This window comes from Ylistrum balloti, unplaced genomic scaffold, assembly GCF_031769215.1.
Source record: "Ylistrum balloti isolate Yb309-2 unplaced genomic scaffold, AGI_CSIRO_Ybal_v1 Utg369958, whole genome shotgun sequence".
In the NCBI taxonomy this organism is placed as follows: Eukaryota; Metazoa; Mollusca; class Bivalvia; order Pectinida; family Pectinidae; genus Ylistrum; species Ylistrum balloti.
The window spans coordinates 43,630-56,993 of NW_026782057.1; the positions used below are offsets into that span (position 1 = coordinate 43,630).

General features: G+C 35.1%; 1 protein-coding gene across 1 annotated transcript; it reads left to right on the forward strand.

Annotated features, from left to right (window-relative positions):
* The first annotated feature begins 207 nt into the window (after positions 1-207).
* Positions 208-5,449, forward strand: LOC132547495 (methylmalonyl-CoA epimerase, mitochondrial-like). The gene is made up of 6 exons (XM_060211253.1): positions 208-293; positions 1,531-1,581; positions 1,896-2,003; positions 2,761-2,820; positions 3,802-3,888; positions 4,291-5,449. Exons 1-6 carry the CDS (start codon positions 249-251, stop codon positions 4,441-4,443), a joined length of 504 nt encoding a protein of 167 aa, XP_060067236.1. The 5' UTR covers positions 208-248; the 3' UTR covers positions 4,444-5,449.
* The last annotated feature ends 7,915 nt before the right edge of the window (positions 5,450-13,364 follow it).

Genomic DNA, 13,364 nt, shown 5'->3' on the forward strand with positions numbered 1-13,364 from the left:
AAAAAGTTGTCAGTTATAATTACTTCAGAAATATCATAAAATGAGTTTCATAGGGGAATTACTGACACGAAATATTTTACACGTATTTTTATATTGATAATTTGGCATTATATATTTTATATATCTTATTAAATGCAAGAGTGAATACGTCTACTGCTTTGTAGAGGTCGACGCATGCGCTACTAAGTAAAACGAATTTGTTTGTTGCTGTAAGGTCAACTTAATAGCTGCTCCACAACGTTGTCACCATGACCTGCCTGCTTAAACACTTATCAAGACGAGCTATTTCCATGGTAATACGGTCAAAAAAGTAATAGATGACTGTTGTGATATATTTGCAGTGTGGATGCTGTATGGTTACTCAAACTAACTTGACATTTCTACTTTCACTTTTCCTTCAATTGGTTAAGTTCGATTTCGTTTGTAAGAAATATATTTTGATGTTACACATTTTGATGATAATCAACAAGGGATGATACGGGTATACCTCGTATGAAACTGATAACTGGTAAAAACAAAACCTGTCGCATGTGTGCAGTACATGTGCATGTACATGCAAGTATATATGTATGTTAGAGTTATCATAGCATTAGACCCAAGGGGCCTGTATCATTCACCTGCTAATTTACCGTTCAACAATTTAATAAAGAATTCAAATATGACAAATAATTTCGGATGTAATTTCCATATTAACTCTCTGCCTTGTGGTCAAACAGAAGTGAGATTCATTATTCATTAAAAAATATTCACACAATATATTTACACAATATCCTTGTACAGAAGAAGGTTTATTAAGAACTTACAATTTCCCGATTGGGCCTACCCCACTTGGCTTTTGGGGTACAGGTGCACTATTTATACAGAACTGATTCCCCCTACCCATGGATACTTAACACCAAATTTTGGCTAAATCCAATCATTCCTACAGGAGGAGTAGAATTTTAAATAATTTGTGCTTTTTCCTCTATTGGACCCTGCCTTCCCTTGCAAAATTTCCCCTTTTTGGCCTGCCTTTTCTGCCCAAGGGGTGGAGACCTAACATTTGTACAAGACTGATTCCCCTTCACTCAAGAATGTTTCAGGCAAATTTGGGCAATATCCATTCGTCCATACAGGAGCAATAGGATTTTAAAGAATTTACTCTATTTCCCCTATTAGGACCCAGCCCCTTCTGTCCCAGGGGGCCAAGGCCTAATATTTACATGATTGATTCCCTTTCTTCCAAGAAAGCTTCAGACCAAATTTGGGCAGTTTCCATTAATTCCTACAGGAGGAACAGGATCTTAAATGAATTTCCCGTTTTGGGCCTCACACCTCAATCCTCAGGGAGCTGAGAACCAATAGTTATACAGTTAGGCTCACCTGTCCCCAAGGATGCTTCTTACCAAATTTGTCAAAATATCTTTGGTCTTTCATGACTAGTAGCAGTTTCTAGTAAAAAGTTAATGGAAACTTGTCAACAGATGCTGCCCTACGGCATGCCAATGCTTACAGAACTTTAATGAAATAAAATTGTTGTAATTTTTGTAGGTAAGAGTACAGGACAAGATGTTACACTCAGGGAGGGCTGTTCAGGCTGGAGTAAGTAATACATTGTGTATTAGTATAGATGTTCTTTAAGGAGGGTCTCCTCCTTTAAACAGGTAATGTATACTATGATATGTAACACAGGACACACAAATGTTGCTTCTACATACATAGATATATATGTATTGAAAAGTGTAAAGCTTCTTCTGCAAATAAATGAATGCTAGCTCATCTCATACCAAATTAAGGAGGTATTTTATAATTTTTAACAATACTGTGGTAATTGAATGTCACATGACGACATATGGAATGTTTTTAATCACAAGAAATGTAGTATGTTTAGATGTTGTTTTTTGTTTTTGTGACAGAACTGGAAGATTGGTAAAATAAACCATGTGGCCATGGCTGTTCCTGACATGGACAAAGCTACTTCTCTGTTCAGGGATGTCATTGGAGCTAATGTCAGTGAAAAACATGTAAGTAATAATCCTGTTTCATTTGTAAATGGGATGGATGATAAGTTATTCATTTTTGTATATGTGTAGAAGTTGAGAGTACATGTCACCTTAGCTAATTGGAATTTCCCTTTAGTTGCCAACTGGAGACTGAAAGGTCACAAAGATATGAATATCTGTTTTTTCATTTAGAACTTTTAATTTTGATCATAGCTGTGTTTGAAACTGGCTTTAGACCATGGCATATGATTAGTCTCATCTTGACATTTTTTTGTCGAATGGTAGAACGAAAAAAGAAATCCATTATCAGGTCGATTTTTTCCAATGTTGAGGTAGTTCTCTGCAGATGGATTCCTTACAAATACAGAGTCCAGTTCAAGAAAGTAAGCAAAGCTAAAGGTAGAGGTGACTAGACAACATCTGTCGAAAGATATCAGCAGACTTTAATGGTTGACATGTTTCGGCAAACTAAGTATGCCATCTTCAGAACAGTGAAACAGTTTAAAACATAGGAATTATACAGTAGGAGCGATGCCTCTGCTTAGCAACTGCACATGATGTTTACATGTGATGTCAAAGATGTCAAATTTGGAGACACACAAGACATTGTAAGTCAATATGTTTCTGATGCACTGAAAAATATGTAACAGGATGGTAAAGACTATGGTTGTATGAAGGATCTGGCTAAAATTGCCTGTGGAGAACACTGAATATTATCTATTTTATTTTTTTGATTATTTGTATAATTTTTATTCAACATGTTTTATGATATTTACAGCCTCAGCCTGACCATGGTGTTTATACAGTGTTTATTGAACTTGGAGATACAAAATTGGAGGTTTGTACAATTAATGTAAATGCTGTCTATTTTGTATATTGTATAATACTAATTTGTAATGTTTTCTGGATTTCAATTGACTCAATCAATACATAGTGGATCTGATGGACAGTTAATTGCACTGAATATATAGAAACAATTATCGAGGATGAATTTTGACCTTATATAAATGTAACAGAGGTCATTAATTATTTCAATGCCGCGTTTGGGATTCAAACCTGGGACCCCTGGCTTACTAGTGTGACACTCAAGTGATTGAGCTAAAGAGAAATTTTCTCTATCCAAGTGATGTATTGTGGTAAGTATTTACCAGGGTTACATACCCCCCCCCCCCCCCCCCCACCCCCACCCCTCCAGGAAATAACTCGTCTTCAAGTTTCTAGGGATTACAGTGATGCTGGTGAAAGTATTGCAAAGTATTATTTTTGAAGTCCCTATATGTGTGCCAATGTAATGTAACACAGGTCATTATTTATTTCAATGTCACCACTATGATTGGACCCTTGGCTTACTAGTCTGATTCTTAACTGATGGAGTTAAAGAGAAATTCTCTCTGTTTGAGCTGTATATCACAGATCGTGTTACGCCACGGTTACATAAAACTGTTCATTTTCACCCAGTGTCATGCTCTTGAATACAATTTTTGATTTTGTAAAAGAGTTTTAGCCACTTTGTATTTTCAGCATATTGGTAAAAATGCAAAAAAAAGAAGAAAGTTAAAACCTTGCCAAAAAATTCCAATCTAATAATATAATTGATCAGTAGATTTTACTTCGGTTGTTCACAGGCATCAAACTCTTACCAAAAGATAATGTTTGTAAATTTAGTATGTAAATTTATCATTACTTAGCAAATTATACTACCAACTCCAAAAAATATACAAAATTTGTTAAAACCAGACTCCAGACTAGGATAAATATGTCCTGCAGTGACTATATTCTGGTTTTTGACGTTAATTTCCATGTCTTTGTTTTTCCTCAGTTACTGAATCCTATGGGAGATAACAGTCCCATACAGAACTTCTTAGACAAAAACAAGAATGGAGGAATGCATCACATCTGTATTGAGGTAAACACGATTTGTTTTGTTTAAGATAAATGTATGGTGTCATACACGGTAGTGTAAATTCTTCGTTGACTTCTTCAAAGTACACCCAGTACCCTCTGTAAATTTGCTATTACTAAATATTTTATCGGTTTCTGTAAACGGTTATGGTGAAAATTTCCTCTGTTGCATCATTAAGATAGCATGTCATGGAAAATTCCTCTGTGACATCATTAAAGCTTTCTATTGTGGAATTTCCACTGTGACATCATTAAGACAGTTTGAAGAGTGAAAATATCAAAGATAGCCTTTGACACAGGAGCAGGTCCATGTTTCATATTTATTTGTAAATATCTAAACTTGTGTATTTAATGATATATCATCAAGCAGTGCTAAAGAAAAAGAATGTTTCTTTCTATTTCAAAGGTGGACAACATTACTGAGGCGATGAAAGATTTAAAGGACAAAGGAATTAGACTGTTGAGTTCAGAAGCAAAAATAGGAGCACATGGTAAACCTGTTGTGTTTTTACATCCAAAGGATTGTAATGGTGTGCTAGTAGAGCTGGAGGAAGCCTAATCGCAAAACATATATATATATATTTATTTACCTGATAATGTGTAGTTGTTAAATTTCATGGCGTGAATATTTGATGGTTATCCTGGTTCTAGCTTGTTTATGGGCATTAAATAGTGTGCCTGTCTATCAATCAATAACTCTGTACACAGACATCAAAGATAATTTCTGAGATTTTAATACCCAGTAAAAAAATGTTTGCAGTAATTTCCTTTTGTTCCATCACTCAATAATCGATAGTACAATCGAACTAGAGTTACTTACAATGAGCAAAATAAAATTTACAGCAAATATTAAGTACTATACAGTATATGATCCCTGTACAAGTTTGGTTTTGATCATTGAATTTAAAATAAATATGTATCATTGTAATTTAATGCATAGATACAGTCATGTTCAAGGGGGAGGGTATCATGCCATTGTTATTTGATCCCTAGAAATAATATTTTCAATGTTTGTTTGTTGGACGGGTCGTGCCGTGGGAATGCACTTGCCTTTCACCTAGTTGTCTGGGGTATTATTCCCAGTACAGACATGAAAAGGTATGGAGTCACCGCCCCACCACGTGGGTTTTCCCCAAGAGTCTGATTTCCTCCCACGTTTAGACCCAAATCACTCTTCCATCTGGGTCAACAAGAGTGTTGCTAAAAGCTGATAGCTTGTTTTGCAGTTGCATAATAAACAAAATTGGTATGCAGAAAAAAATACGGTATATATACAATGTATGTCAGTGACTGTGCAGGTATTAGGGTTTAAAGATTGAACACAGATGATATATTTATACATGAAAAAAATTGATGTTGAGATTATGTCAGAGAATAAAAATGATGTTAGTGAAAGGTTAAAGAGAAATAAGTATGATGAAAGGGAGAGAAATTGAGAGTAAATGAGAGAAGAATATATGAAGAAATGAGAAAGTAAATGTTTTCAAATACTTTTTCAATACTTTTGTTGTGTTTTCACAAGCAGTGAGATGTATGTTTCATTAAATTATGGCGTTGAATCACAATGTTTATTGTCATTATATTATTTTAAATTTAAACAATATTTATTCAATAAGTCAGCATAATCAGACATGTTACTTTGAAAAAAAATCACTGCTAAGTACAACTGTTTTGCATCAGAGCTATCATTTTTTCCCAAGACAATTCCAAAGTCTACTTGGAAACACCTACATCTCTAAGATGATGTCGGGGAATTAGTTGTCATGATGAGTTTTGTTGTGAATAAAATATTTGTGTTTAGCTTGGAATACTTCATAGTAAAAGATTGACTAGGAAAACCAACTTTTCACATGTATAACATCAATAATTTTAAAAATGATGGTAATTTTTCAGAAGAGACGAAACATACCTGTGAAGACTGAATATGAACTAACACTTACACTTACTAAACACTTATGCACAAAATGAGTGACTAAGCATTCATACTCACACAGATTACTGGACACTAACTAAGTTGAGTGAACAACTGCTTTTGATTTAAGTGGCTAAAGACTAACTCATAAATGAGTGACAGGACAATCATAAGTGGAGTGACTAAACCTTCACAATTAAGTGACTTAACACTCACACAAGAGCTAGGTGACGGAACACTCAGTCATGAGTGGAGTGACGGAGAACTTTCTCTCTATTTGAGGGACTAAATACCTACTCATGTTTCGAGTGATTTAACCCCTTAAACCCTAAATCAGAGATGAGTGTTAGGACAATGATGACTTGAGTGACTGAACACTCACCAATTGAGCGATTTGTTGCGCTTTTATTCATGTGAACTAGCGACCCATTGGTATGGAACCGGACTATCTACCACTAGACTAATGGGAAATTCTCGAAGCTAGAAATGCGATCAAGCTGTACTCTCAACTTCTACACTGGTATGATGACAAACAAATATATATCAACATTACCTTCTGCCCATCTATCTGTTTCCTTTATCAAAATTACATACATGTACCTGCTTAATCATTTAAAATGACAGTGTTAGAACAGTTAATACCAACCTATTTAGCATTATAAAGGACAAAAACATATAATAAGTTCTTATTTCCCTCTAGCTTTCAGCTCACTTTGGTTTCCAAGGGATCCAAGGTACTGATATTGGGCATGCTGGGGATGAAGGACTACCAAGTTCAAATGAAAAGCATTGATCCACTCTCAAGGTCACAAAGGTCAAATGAGTGTTAAAATTTTTCAAACAACTTTTTGATAACCAACAGGCCAAGGGGTCTTACTTGTATAACGGGTATGTAACATAATGGGCTACTTAATTTGTTAAAATGAATAGCTGGAAATTCTGCAAACTTTGTAAGTAGGGCAGAAGCTTGGTTAATTTGGTCTGTAGGGGGCTTTGAAGGCGGGACCCTGGACAGAATAATTTACTCTTTTTTCTCTGTAAGAAGGACAGGTTTTTGTCCAAAAAGTACCGTGACCGAGCATCTATTTCAGTTCATCATTTTGGTTGATCTAAAAATACATGACTAATGGCATCAGGCACAGTGTAAACATTTATGTACGTCCTGAAAGTGGTGTGTTCAATTAAATGTCTTACTTAAAACAGAATATGACATTTTGTATTTAGACCATGATGGTAACATCAGAACTCATCACTACACTTTATCAACGTACAGTTTATCTCTAGAAACCATGTGTTGGGAATTTTCTTGTTATAAACTATTGAAGCTGTAATATGAAAATACCTATGGGTAAAATACTATATAGAATATTTTAAGTGTGGAAAACGCGGTCGTTAATGTCAATAAAGGGATATCCATTTCAAAGAAAAGCAGTCTCTTTTAAATTTGATGCAAAGATTAATTAGGAAATTGATGTTTAAGAGTTTTGTTTTTGGTTAAAGTTCAAGAGAGTATGATGACATGGTGAATGGAGTGATTTTAAAGCAGCATATCATTGAAATGTCTTAGCATGAAATTGTAGGATTTTAAACTGCTACCTATACTGATAAACGAACAGAGAAAATTCAATTTCACAAAAAAAAAACTGTCTAACAAGAACAGAATAATTTTCCCGACATGATCCTCAGTATTTTTCATCCTTGCCAAATTATTTTCCTTTTCTGCTTCAATAAAGTAGACAGACATGTATCTCAGCTGTTTTGTTGTCATCACACCTGGTATCGAAGCATCCGGACTGGAAAAGTCAGGTTTGACTATAGAGAAAATTAAAGACTGAACAAATAGCTATTACAAAGTGACACATACACCTAACAGAGTAAACCGAGTCATAGGCGTCAGTTTGTACTAAGTTTGGAAGTGTTTGGCGGAACAATCAGTTGAGCCCGCTTTAGAGAAACGTTATGAGGACCGTTAATAAAGTCTGTTAGATGCATGAATACATTATACCTTGTCCTTTTCATAGTCATAGATGGGTTGTCCTAGTTAGCAATCTTAGGAATTTTTATAATATGTAAGTGACTTAACAGTCTTTGCTGCTGGCTCTATAAGAAGATATCGACATTCATTTATATTTCACATGCATTAAAACCCACGTCCATCATACCTACCCACCAGAATTGGAAATCAAGTACACGACAGAATCTTCATCAGCCGCTTATTTCGATTCCTTCCAACAACAAAACCAATACGATACGCATGATGATTTCAACTTCCTCACCTACTGTTAATTTTCCATTTCTAGGTAGCAACACCCTGCATACCCAGCATATGGTGTTTACACATCGCAGGTCATTCGACATTCTATGACTTGTTCTCACACTCACGATTTTCGTGCATGATGTCGATTACTGACATAAAACTCACCATGCATGGATTCGAGGGAAACAGATTGACAAAAACGGTCTCATAGGGAAATATGCAACTGCCTTATGCGATATGACGTTAAATTAGGCGTGTTTTGATGCTCGTTAACCGAGGATACTTTACTCTTATCTTATGGATGGCATATGGGTCTCTCATTTGTTGTTTCTGAGATAGTCATTTGTTACTACAAGGAGGCCCTGCCTCAAAATCATCCTAGCTGTTCTTGAGATTTCTTTGAAAATCCAAGGGTTACGATCGTTTTCGATCTCTGTACCCTTGGAACATTTCATTGCAAACTGGAGGGCACACGCGAATCAATTTGATTAGTCTTGAGTGGGTCTCAGAAGAAAAAATATGACCAATCGCAGAATACAAAAGAACGATATCCGTCTTCAAAGTCGATACAACATACCGTTATGCGACCTCGAGATTTGCCTGATGTACATCAAATAATCAGACTAGACTTGTCCACAATGTGCCGCATATGGAACCTTAATTTTTTCCATGAAATATTCCAGGGTGCAGTGAACGAAAAATGCTCGTAACCTCTGTAGTAACAAGGATTTTCACGGGTCGATAAACTCAACAAATAGATAACAATATTCCATTTTAAAGCAAAATTGACCATGCCACAAAGACTCTGTTCTCGCGAATACATTCGGTACAGTGCTTATACAAAGTTTGATACCGTATCCTGTACCAAGAGCCAGGTACACAAGTCCTGATATATCACCGGGAAGTTCAAGTTTAATTAGATGTAGTAGAGAAGGTGACACTGTAGCCTTAATTGTAATAAGTAATTATAGTACTTAAAATATCGTGTGTGTGTTTGGCTGCCATTAAAAAACGGTGATGAATACTTTTAGGGAATCAGTAACGCTCCGCCAATCATGCATTTGGTCCAGGCAGTTAATGGCAGTAAGAGGACGATGAGCTCGTAATTACAGCAGTTAAAATGACCGACAAAAATAACATTGGTAAGCAAAACAGAATATTAACAGATAAATAAGTAAATGTTTAAAACAATCGGACCGGCAGGTCGATGATCAAGGATGGTTGTAAAATATCTATTACGTTACATCATATATAGGCTTTAGATAAGGAATCGTCTGACTCCCATTTTTCACTGACTCTGTTATTCAAATTTTTTTTATTAGGAAAGCCTTACGGCTAATGAATTTAGTTTACACGTGGAATATTATGATGTTTAAGTGATAGATAGCCGTTTTTACATGAACTAACTCTTACACCTGCACACGCACACACTTTCACACTCCGATACACGAGCGTTCACACTCATTCACTCAATCGTGCTTGTTGACAAGTGTTTTCGCAATCAGTCGGTTTTCTTAAATAAAATTGGAGAATTTAACAATCTTACGGGCTACTGTTATCATTGTCCCAATATTTGGTGACACTGTTCTCTAACATACATTAAAAAGTTAGAAAGATTGCAAAAGAGAGTTTTACGCATAATACTAGATGCAGATTATTCTGTATGAGGTGAAGAGCTTTTTGTTTACCAGACAGTGTTAAGTACTGCCAAAACCTGAATAGTTTTAAATTTGAATGCACAAAAATATACATTCAACTTTTAAATATAAAATTCCACTGTCTGGCAGTTTTAGCATATATTATCATCGTAACTGTATTTCATGATTGTATTTTATGTAACTCTTAATCCCTACTGTGTGTGTCACATGTTTTATATACATTCATAATGCATCTTTTAGCTAATTTTATTTAAATGTTCTCTTACATCTTACTGTAATATTAAGATTTGTCTGTAATGTTTCAATATTAATTATTATAAATATTGTATATTTCTGATGTCGGCCACTTGTGTGAACTCAAAGTGCCATCGAACCTGTTTAAAATCTTTTATTATCATTACTATTAGATATCGCGAATCGGATAAAGTCCACCGTCAGCCATTTGTTTTATGTACGAAAATGCAAGCTGTATAGCTAATTTTATGTGGCGACACATAAAAACTGCTTTCCTTTATACCGTTCTATAACTTGATTGGTGATGGGTTAACCACCCCCCCCTCCCCCCTCCGCACCTTAACCAGGTTGGTGTCTCATAACTTTACATAGAAGTTACAACAAATTCAACGATCAGTGATTTTATATGTATTTGAGTCCAGATCTCAAGATTTTCCTGTAAGACTCGCTCAAATTTTAGGAACCAAGTACTCTTAATTACTGAACTCATCAAAATTTTGGAAATGGTGCTCTGGACCTAGCAGAATAAATCCCACAAAAATTACTGACGTTTGCTTAAGGCGACTTAAGCTAGGCAATGAGTGTTCATCACGAATTTTATCTATTTTTTTATTCATTCATTTGTCAAAAAAACAATGAATATTTCTAAAGTCTAATTTTTGATCAAAAGGCAGAAAGAAACAACCCTACCCAGCTGTTGTTAACGTAGTAAATGACATTGCCTATTAACTTTTAAATGTTGGTTATTAATTAAATCTTATTCGTGTCCAAATGACTCTTAGAGATATTCTTTTAAGTATTCCGAATATACCTATGGTGCACGAGGGCTGATTGATAAGCTGTGAGCCTCTTATGTAAGGCTTTGAATTTTGACGGACATATTGCATTACTTTTTAACATAATCCCCTTCAATATCTATACACTTATGCCAGAGATGTTTAAGGACTTCAATGCCACTTTTAAAGAGATTCTTTTCTTGGCCATTTAGAAAGTCCTCCACTGCATGTATGACGTCATCATTTGAATTTTGGAAATAGATGAAAGTCTGATGGTGTGAGATCAGGCGAATAAAGCAGAAGCTCAATCAATTCAAAACCACAATCGTTAATGGCAGCCATGGAAATGACAGACTTGTGAACAAGGGCATCGTGCTGCTGTAAAGACACACCTTATTGACTTTAATATTTTATCTAAACTGTCTAAGAAATGAGGCATCATATGTGCTATTGTTTGTTTCTCGCTTTTGTAGATAATCTACCATTGGAATACAATAGGCAATTTCAGCAGATGAACCATTATATGCTGTCTTTGGCGAGGCTTAGCAAGGGTGCTTTCATTATTTTGACTGTTGTTTGGTCTCCGGGGTTAAACTGATGGTCCACGTTTCATCCATAGACACAAATACCCGAGGAAAGTTAGGAGAACCAGCATCTAAACGATTCAGTTTAACATTAATTAGTTTAATATGAATAACAAGCATTGAATATCATCTATGTATGTACAGCCTTTGTATCGAGTGTTACTTATAATTCTTGGCATATGTTTTTATAAATTCTTTAATGTGACACATGAACCAAAATGACTCTAATCATTAACTACCTAATATGATATTGTATAGAAATATTCTTTTTACTTGCGTGTCTGTTTTACAGTCTTTTAAACCCAACAAATTGTATTGAAGGGAAGATTTGAATGTTGAAGACAATAAATGAAACATTTGTTACAGCTGAAATGTTTATTAACTTTAAACATCGTAAACAATACACAAACATATATCATTGATGCATGAAGCATCAGTGTGAGTCCACTGGATGACACAAAAAGAATTGTGATAAAAATGATAAAAAAAATTTACAGAATGATATTTAAATTTGATTCTAAGTTACAATCCTAAACCATAAATGCCATAGACAACACAAACATGAAAAAGTTTTATTGAACTCGAGGAAAAAGGAAATGATGAGAGTCATCACAACCATCATAATATAGGTTAATCTATATAAACGATTAAGTTAAAACAAGAAAAATTGCTGAGTAGATACTAGGGACGATAGCTCAGACGTTGGGTCGTCTGCCTATATAACCTCGGGTAAAATCCGAGGTGTGTGGTTTGGAAATAAGCCGGATACTGAACTGTACTGCACTACACTACACTACACTACACTACACTACACTACACTGCACTGCACTGCACCGCACCGCACCGCACCGCGCCACGCCACACCACATCACACCACACCACACCACACCATTAACAATGGCGAGGCCAGTCTCCTCCTCGTACATATAGTGTAGTTTGGTGATTATATCTCACTTAAAACACATGACCGACTCTGTTCAAACTGAAAGTTACACTACTCGTCCTTTTGGTGCATAGCGGAATAAACATATTCTTCCCGATGAAAATGTGTAACCATACCAATTTTTGGTGTGAGGGAACAAGTAATATGTTTTGTAAACAACCGCGAAAAGCTGCCCCATCAGTATATAATATCTTTAAAAATGTGATGTGAAATTTAGCTTATCATTATCTTTTAATTGCTACATATTACAATATTTTAATGTATGTTTCGGTATCATTTTTTTTGTGCAGCCCTTTCCTAAAAACTTAATTGTCTTTACGTGACATTCGACTGCTATCTTCGAATTTAGTGGTAGTAGACACTGCTTGTGGACTAATGGTCCCCGAGGTTTGTCGTTACCTGCATGCCACGTGTTACTTCATTCGAATAGTTCAGAATATACACATGTACTCTATGATCTGATGAAATTATAATAAAACAATTACAAAGTCTATGGAATTATTGGGCCAATGCACCTCCCAAGCTACATAGATTTTCACAATCATTCCGGTGATTTTTTTCTATTTTTCTCATTTGCCTTCTGTCCCTTAACATCAGTGACAGAGGTATAAAACAATTGTTGGAATTTCAAAAGGTATGAGTGATTTTAGTAACGATTTTGAATGAAAAAAGACGACACTCAAGGATGAAAAATACTGATGGTATTTAACATTATCTAATCTAGCTATGATCATTGACAAAAACAGCCAAACAATAACAACAAAAACTATAAAACATACGCTAATACCATTTTCTCAATAGAATATCCTGCAAATTTAGCAGTTTGTCACAAATGGCTGAAACTTCACTATCGCTCTGTGTATGGATCAATAGTGAGCGTTATGCATGGAGTATCGAGGATGGTTCAAACACATATATTATATTCTTCCTATATACAACAAGAGCATGTTATATCTAACAGCGAGATATGAGAGAAAACTTAAAATGTATTAGTTCAAACTAGTTTTTCTATTATTTTGATAACGGAACACAAAACTAGGTAACTGTAGACAGCCTTTTATTTCATGTATACTTAATTGTTTCGTTTAGAATCAAGACACGTAATTTTTAGTTTAT

Excerpts from the sequence above, each read along its gene's own strand:
- LOC132547495 (XM_060211253.1), top strand. The coding sequence starts at position 249 with ATGACCTGCCTGCTTAAACACTTATCAAGACGAGCTATTTCCATG. Across the intron at positions 294-1,530 it reads CAAGACGAGCTATTTCCATG|GTAAGAGTACAGGACAAGAT; the intron begins GTAATACGGTCA and ends TAATTTTTGTAG. Across the intron at positions 2,004-2,760 it reads CTAATGTCAGTGAAAAACAT|CCTCAGCCTGACCATGGTGT; the intron begins GTAAGTAATAAT and ends TGATATTTACAG.